This window comes from Pavona decussata, unplaced genomic scaffold (genome assembly GCF_977016875.1).
Source record: "Pavona decussata unplaced genomic scaffold, jaPavDecu1.1 SCAFFOLD_254, whole genome shotgun sequence".
Classification (NCBI taxonomy): Eukaryota; Metazoa; Cnidaria; class Anthozoa; order Scleractinia; family Agariciidae; genus Pavona; species Pavona decussata.
The window spans coordinates 637,501-645,670 of NW_028145657.1; the positions used below are offsets into that span (position 1 = coordinate 637,501).

Consider the following 8,170-nt stretch of genomic DNA (forward strand, 5'->3'; position numbering starts at 1 on the left):
CAGAAGTATGTACGCTACCTTACAAAACAGTTGAAAACCCTGATTAAATGAAACATTTCTTGACTCCATTCTTTTCCCAACTACTGAGAAGATTTCTGCATTTTCAACGGACGCGTCACCAATAGAAGCAAGAGAGCCCCAATTATGCTTCATTCACTGTAATTGAAGTCTACTCAAAACACCCCTTTTAATATTTATGATTATTTCCTTTATCGCCAATGGTACAAAAAAAGCCAATGTTACACCAAGTGCTGCTTCTTGTAGACTGCTAGCGGTCCCTCAATTCTGGATGGTTGGCGAGAGAGCTCGTTCACTGCAGTCTCAGTCGCCGCTTTTTCAATCGGTTATTTCGCGCCCTGTCTACTATCCAGAAAGGGAATGCTAGCAGTCTATGTTTCGTGCAACCTGTATCGCAATTGGTGTCCGACTAACTGCACGCAACGCTGCTTCAGTAAATTAGCATGTCCAGAAATATGCAGGCCCCGGTTGTTCAAAGAGCGGATAACTGTATCCAGTGGATAACTTTATCGATACCCAGCGGACGAAATATACTCCACCAATACATTTTATCTGCTGGATATAGCGTTATCCACTGTTTGAACAACTGCATGGCTCTAGGTCTCGCAACATATTCCTTGCAGAAAGTCTTCCAAAAAATAAAAAATTAGAACTCTATTCTGCTTGTGTATAGCACTTAGTGTAAGAAAATGTTGCTAGAGAGGTGAGCGTTATTGTAAGCAAATTTTCGTGGAACTTGTCTCGCGACAACCGAGCAAAAATAGTTTAGTGTAACAGGGCCTTAATGTTAATTTATTACAAGGGGCAAAAATTTATCATCGCCCTCTCAACACATACTCTATAAAGCAAACTCCGAATAAATGCAAGTCACAATCTTTGCTGACCTTTTGAACATTTCACTGAAATTTTCGCTTGAATACTGCAATACATTCAACTCATTTACTACTGACTTTCTGGAAGCATTTGTTGTTTTTCTTAATTAAGTGTTCGAAAAAAGTGAAAGCCGTGTATTCTGTGCAACTGTCTTACTATATTCGGCACGAGTGCGTGTATAAATGACATGATCGTTTCCCGAAGTTCTTTTTGTTTGTGGTTTCGTTTCTAGTTATGTTGACAAGGGTCCCTCGCCGTAGAGGTCTACTTCTATCCGTGCTTTTTCCTTCTATACTTGCTTCCTTCCTTCCTATCTTTGGGCGTCGACTTGTATCCTTGCTTATGGATCGATAGGGTGATGTCAAGGATAGTTCTTGCTCGCCATTTTGTGAAGCCCCATTTGCTAACAGTTTGAAATAGTGTTTCAGTCGATTGTCGCCTGTGCTTGGTTTAATTTAATAGTAAATCAGGAAATTAACACTGCAATAAAATTTAAAGTACTAAGGTGAACCAATGAATTTTCGACTGAGTGTTACTCCCTATTGGTAGGAAATAGGAAAAAAAAAACCTTCAGTTAGACCTCGTTCAACCGCTGCTCTACTGACTGAGCTACAAGGCCAGACGAGAGGTGGTAATTCGCGGAAACGAGAATGTAAAAAAAGTCATTGTCTTTACTAGGACTAACGATCAGATGGAAATTCATGGGTTCACCTCAGCACTGTAGATTTCACTGGAAGTTAATTCAGCATTTGCAGTTCTCTATTGCATGTGGCATCAATGTTGCGTGGTACAAAATTTCTTTTACTTGGGCTTAAGCTACACCATGTCTGTTTTGTTCAACAACCACCACCACCACCGTCGCCCCCACCTCCTCCTCCTCCTCCTCCGCCGCCACCATCGCCTCCTCCATCACCACCTCCAAAGCCTCCACCATCACCACCTCCAAAGCCTCCGCCAAAAATCCCTCGAGACCTTCCAGAGCTGTCATCATTGGATTCAATTTCGTAAGGAACGCCGCTCATAAAATACCACAAATATGCTTCTTCTTTTTCCCGTTGAAGTTCTCTTATCCAATCAGGACCAGGTTCTGAATCCAGATCGTACCGACCAGCACCATCCAGTGAATGACTCGAAGCTGCAGGACCAACGTTGTTTCGTACCAGATGGACGTTCGTTGGAACTGTGGCACTTTTGTATCCTGCTGCAAGAAGCATCGGCGTCACTTTGTCACTTTTAGCTTTCTTGTGAAAAGATGGTGACGACTCATGTGATGGCGTTGGAGTGTACGGTTTGCAGAGCAGATAGAGAATGGATACTGAGAAAGCCAAGGCAATGATCTCAGGAACATCGTGTGCAGATGGAGACATAACGAACAATCCTCTCTTCAGGTCCACATAGACAAAGACATCTGGCTCGAGACAGATCAAATACAGTCCACCCTTGTACCTGCGTACTTCACACCATCTCCTCGAAGCACCGTGCAGCTTAAAAAATGTAATTACAACTTGACCAGCCGAACGATGGAACATCGTTCCTCTCTGCCATTTGCCAATACAAATCCCCCAGTCTTTCCGACTTCGGATGAGCATAGCTCTCTCACCTTCCGCTTGGTTGAGATGAACGCATCTAGTGAGGTTTTCGATGCATCCTTTGTCTGGAAGAACGTTTGGATCGATCGTGTGAGCAGAAGCTACAACAATGCCGTGAATACTGATGACCTCAACTGCGGAAAGAGCGGCTGCAGTGGAGTGCAGTACACGACACCGAAATGCCTCCCGCCCTCTACAGTCCAGCAATGTATGAGTTGCAGCTTCACAAGGAAGGTACGTCTTCGAAAAATCAGCTGGGGACAACATTGATTGTGCAAAGTCGAGGACAACAGAGGGGTGATCAAAATGGGTGAAGTATAAAAGTGCTGGCTGAACTTTAAAACGATACCCTTCGATAGAGGGAGGGTTTAACTTGGTGGTCAGCCTCACGATGCTCTGTGCTGCACTGAGAGGAACGTCAATAACCCAGGCGTGTTCTGATGCTGGTGCACCATAAGGATATGCATCAAAGTACGAGAGCAGACTGGTTTGAGAAGAAGCAATTACTCTTTCACCAAAGAACGTCTTCTGGCTCAGAGTTACTGTGACTAAGTGAAGCGTTTCATTGTTTAGGACGACTGACTGATTCGTCAGATAAACACTACCTCCACCTTTTATCGTCTGCTTTACGATCAACGTCCCACCCGAGTTATAGAGCCGGACATAGTAGGTCTTGGTGATATCCAAATTTAGTGCCTCTAATTGGACGATGTTGACAACATATTTGAGTCGTCCCAGGGAAGCGTAAAACGCATCCGGTCTGGGAGGTCTCGGTTGAGGAGGATCGCCTCTGTATACAGCCCCAGATTTGTCAAACTGAAACCCTCCCTCAGACCACACAGTTCTGGTTTCCAGCTCACAATCATGTGCCGTGGATCCCAGGCCACGACTTGGCGCATGGTTTTCATTGTTTAGCATTGCTCCAAACATGTCTGTTGCGACTTGTTTGTAGTGTAGCGGATGTTGGAGATGGGCATGCCATATTAGATCAACATCGATGCACGGGATCATGGCGACATTCGGATGTTGGCCTTTGAGCTGCAAATGGTGTTCATATCGTTCAATGGCACTTGCAAGAAACTTTGTGTCAGCGAAATGCGGTAAAGATACCTGATAGTAGAACTTGGACTGGTAGTATGAAGCTTCTTCAATGTCGTAACGGATTTTCAAACGATAGGGCATAAAAAATGGCGTCGGTTGGTTCAGGTCGACTTCAAATGGTTCCGAAGGGTAAGCGTCCTCCCATAAATATCTTGCATTCTGAAGGCCCTGATTTCTTTGGTACCGGTTCATGGGTTTATGATCAACAACTTGTGATACGATGGTCATGCAGTCCTTCTCGTAATCATGCGGTGACAGCATATGTAGATGCCAAATCCATGCGATGTCCAGTGGGGCCGCAAGGAGTCTGCTGTCGTTACCCAGTTTAGCCGCGAGTGGCAGCCAGAAAACTTCATATCTTCTAAGAGCATTCTTGAGGATTGGACCAGCGTACAGACCAGGGAAGTCATCGACCAACGCAAGAAAGTCAAGCTCAGTCAACGTTTCTTGGATCAGATTTAATCGAATTCTCTGACTAAATGCCATTTCTTCTTTTTACTTGCTTAAACCTCTTTACGCTGGAAATAAACGAGAAATGATGCTGAATAACGAATGTATTAGTAACTATTCTGCTAACTGAAGCAAATTAACAGATCCAAACTAGAAAATAAAAGAATAATTTATCGGCCGCCATTAATTAACAATTAAGGTCTAACATAAGGGTCTAACATTAATTAACAATTAAGGTCTAACATCAATTACAATTATTTTGCGGTAAGTTGAAGTTTGTCCCTGCTAATGCCCATGATTATTTATGACAATGATTCCGACTCTTGTTAAATGTCCCCTGATAAATTCTTCCGGATTGACTCTAGCGATGCACCCGAACAAAACTGAGCAAGACATGGTCAGTATTTTCTAATGACGTGCACCATTTCGGTCTTTTCGTCTTTGCTCAGCAGTAGCATAAACAAAGTAAATAACTGACAAAAAAATTGATCGAAAAATTACATCATGCCTTGGTAATGTGGACAAAGCAGAGATGCACAATTGAATGTATTGAACAAGGCTGTAGATGCAAACGAAATACTCTTCATCTTCAAATGATGGTTTTTTTAGTACATGAGTCAATGGGCAATGTTTCGCAAGCCGACTTTTTTCGTCCTGGTCAGTCTAATCAGAGCTTTAATTAAATGATTGATTCCGTTCAGCAATTATAAATTCTCCCCGTCCCTCTTATAAATATGCCGTGAAGGATGCTTTGTGTACTTAATCGACAGGAAGTGGTAACGTAAATTTATGCAGGTTTGTTCAGTCACGTCTATTTGAAAGTGGAAGTTTTAAATAATGAGTTCTCTCCGTTTGCAAGGCCAATTGACTGAATACTGACATGAAACCTCTACGGCAAGTAATGAGATCTAGATTAGCAATAAGTGTTTCCCAATGAAAATTAGTTCAATGCTCAGTTGTTCTTTGGCACCACTCAACTTTGATAACCAGAAAAGATAAAAAGTACATCTTAAACTTTTAGTTGTAGAGCGACATCAGTACAGAATTGCCATGTCATTTTGACATGAAACCTCAAATTCCTAATTGCATGATATGAAAAAACGCTGAATCAGCACACCTCAGATCCATCTGGGTATGCTTGAAGGGCAGTCATTTCCCAGCGGATTTTGAACCAATTAAATGTACAGTGTAATAAATGTGCTGCTTTCTTGTGGTTTATCAATCTTCCAGGCTCGCAAGGCCGGCGGCCGGATCAAAATGATAAGGAAGCAACGCAATCAAAGTGGTTAGAAAAGGGGAAGATGAATGTAAAGATGGTTGACATGATACATTTTGGCACAATTTCACTGTTTGCGTACTGTTGAATTTTCCCAGTAACATTCAATCAGTGAACACGAGTACATCAATATTCCGTTCCCAGCTGCTACTACTTCTTGTTAGGTATGCAATTTTCGAACTCTGGGCGATATCCTGAGTATTCAGTGATATCTAAAATATTCTCCCAAGAGAAAGAGAAGAAAAATTTCGGATAGACTCAGTTACTCCGATTTTCCGACTCACCTTTGCGCCTATTTCTTCTCATAGATATGTTCCTTTAGTCAAAGAAAACTTTAGTGAGGTTAACGTCCTTTATATTAACAGAAACTAAGTAATTTCCTTTCAGCATGTCAAGTTCCAGTTTGCCGTGATTTTACAACCTTTAACGTCATCTGAACTGTCGACGCAGCACTTGACCTCTAAAATTTCCGTAAAGCAAATCACGAAATGTTCTCAAGTTTTCGAATTTTCAAGACTATAATAGCTGTCAGTGAGGCATCCCTAAAATTAGGGTTAGGGTCATTGTGTGGTTCAAACTAATGAGTCTGTTGTAGAAATCATTTTATTATGCAACACAGACCCAATACAAGTTAAATTTCGGGAGTGCGTCCTTGGCCTTGCGAGGAAATTGCGGAGCTTGTACTGAGCAGTTTTTATCTTTTTCTTTTAATGTACATGTGTACAGCGACTTTATTGGTGGCCTTCGAGGAAACGCGAAGACGGCATTAAGATGTTTTGAACGTGATCAAAGTAAAATGCAAATTAAAACACATAATATTGTTATTCGCACTGATTTATTTTTTAAGACAATCAATACAATCACTTGCATGGTCTTTCTACATAGATTATTAATAGATTTCAAAATAGAAAAAATCAGACTTGTTATTTGTTTTTGCTGTTTTGTGATGTATTAGTATAGGATTGCAATTATCGTTGTTTATTAAATCAACCATGTCTTGTGAAAACTTAAAAAACAGCAAAACAACAATAAATCACTGACTAATAAATATGAATAATTAGTTTAAATTTGCAAGAGCGAATTCTTTTCGCAAGCTGCGACCCGTTTCCCGTACGTATTAGAGTTCAATTTTAATTAAAATATAATCGGAAAAATTCTTCTCAACCAATTTTGTACATTAATCAAATCATTAAATGAAGCATTTCTTGACTTCATTCTTTTCCCAACTCCTGAGAAGATTTCTGCATTTTCAACGGACGCGTCACTAATAGAAGCAAGAGAGCCTCAGTTATGCTTCATTCACTGTAATTGAAGTCTACTCAAAACACCCCTTTTAATATTTACGATTATTTCCTTTATCGCCAATGGTACAAAAAAAGCCAATGTTACACCAAGTGCTGCTTCTTGTAGACTGCTAGCGGTCCCTCAATTCTGGATGGTCGAGAGAGCTCGTTCACTGCAGTCTCAGTCGCCGCTTTTTCGCTCGGTTATTTCGCGCCCTCTCTACTATCCAGAAAGGGACGGCTAGCAGTCTATGTTTCGTGCAACCTGTATCGCAATTGGTGTCCGACAAGCTGCACGCAACGCTGCTTCAGTAAATTAGCATGTCCAGAAATATGCAGGCCCCGGTTGTTCAAAGAGCGGATAACTGTATCCAGTGGATAACTTTATCGATACCCAGCGGACGAAATATACTCCACCAATACATTTTATCTGCTGGATATAGCGTTATCCACTGTTTGAACAACTGCATGGCTCTAGGTCTCGCAACATATCCCTTGCAGAAAGTCTTGAAAAAATAGATTAAAACTCGATTCTGCTTGTGTATTGCACTTAGTGTAAGAAAATGTTGCGAGAAAGGTGAGCGTTATTGTAAGCAAATTTTCGTGGAACTTGTCTCGCGACAACAAAGCAAAAAAAGTTTAGTGTAACAGCGCCTAAAGGTTAATATATTACAAGGGGCAACAATTTATCATCGCCCTCTCAACCCATACTTTATAAAGAAAACTCCGAATAAATGCAAGTCACAATCTTTGCTGACCTTTTCAACATTTCACTGCAATTTTCGCTTGAATACTGCAATACATTCAACAAATTTACTACTGACTTTGTGGAAGCATTTGTTGTTTTCCTTAATTAAGTGTTCGGAAAAAGTGAAAGCCGTGTATTCTGTGCAACTGTCTTACTTTATTCGGCACGAGTGCGTATATAAATGACATGATCGTTTCCTGAAGTTCTTTTTGTCTGTGGTTTCGTTTCTAGTTATGTTGACAAGGCTCAATGGCCGTAGAGGTCTACTTCTATCCGTGCTTTTATCTTTCTATACTTGCTTGCTTCCTCCCTATCTTTGGGCGTCGACTTGTATCCTTGCTTATGGATCGATAGGGTGATGTCAAGGATAGTTCTTGCTCGCCATTTTGTGAAGCCCCATTTGCTAACAGTTTGAAATAGTGTTTCAGTCGATTGTCGCCTGTGCTTGGTTTAATTTAATAGTAAATCAGGAAATTAACACTGCAATAAAATTTAAAGTACTAAGGTGAACCAATGAATTTTCGACTGAGTGTTAGCCCTATAAGTAGGAAATAGGAAAAAAAAACCCTTCAGTTAGACCTCGTTCAACCGCTGCTCTACTGACTGAGCTACAAGGCCAGACGAGAGGTGGTAATTCGCGGAAATGAGAATGTAAAAAAAGTCATTGTCTTTACTAGGACTAACGATCAGATGGAAATTCATGGGTTCACCTCAGCACTGTAGATTTCAGATTCAGATTCAGCATTTGCAGTTCTCTATTGCATGTGGCATCAATGTTGCGTGGTACAAAATTTCTTTTACTTGGGCTTAAGCTACACCATGTCTGTTTTGT

At 41.0% G+C, this 8,170-nt stretch overlaps 1 protein-coding gene across 1 annotated transcript; it reads right to left on the reverse strand.

Annotated features, from left to right (window-relative positions):
• Positions 1 to 518: 518 nt before the first annotated feature.
• On the reverse strand, positions 519 to 4,099 carry LOC146456435 (uncharacterized). The gene has a single exon (XM_085092938.1). It carries the CDS (start codon positions 4,065 to 4,067, stop codon positions 1,728 to 1,730), a length of 2,340 nt encoding a protein of 779 aa, XP_084949064.1. The 5' UTR covers positions 4,068 to 4,099; the 3' UTR covers positions 519 to 1,727.
• Between the last annotated feature and the right edge of the window lie 4,071 nt (positions 4,100 to 8,170).

What these genes read in the sequence shown, in the direction of transcription:
- LOC146456435 (XM_085092938.1), bottom strand. Translation starts at nt 4,067, where the DNA reads ATGGCATTTAGTCAGAGAATTCGATTAAATCTGATCCAAGAAACGTTG.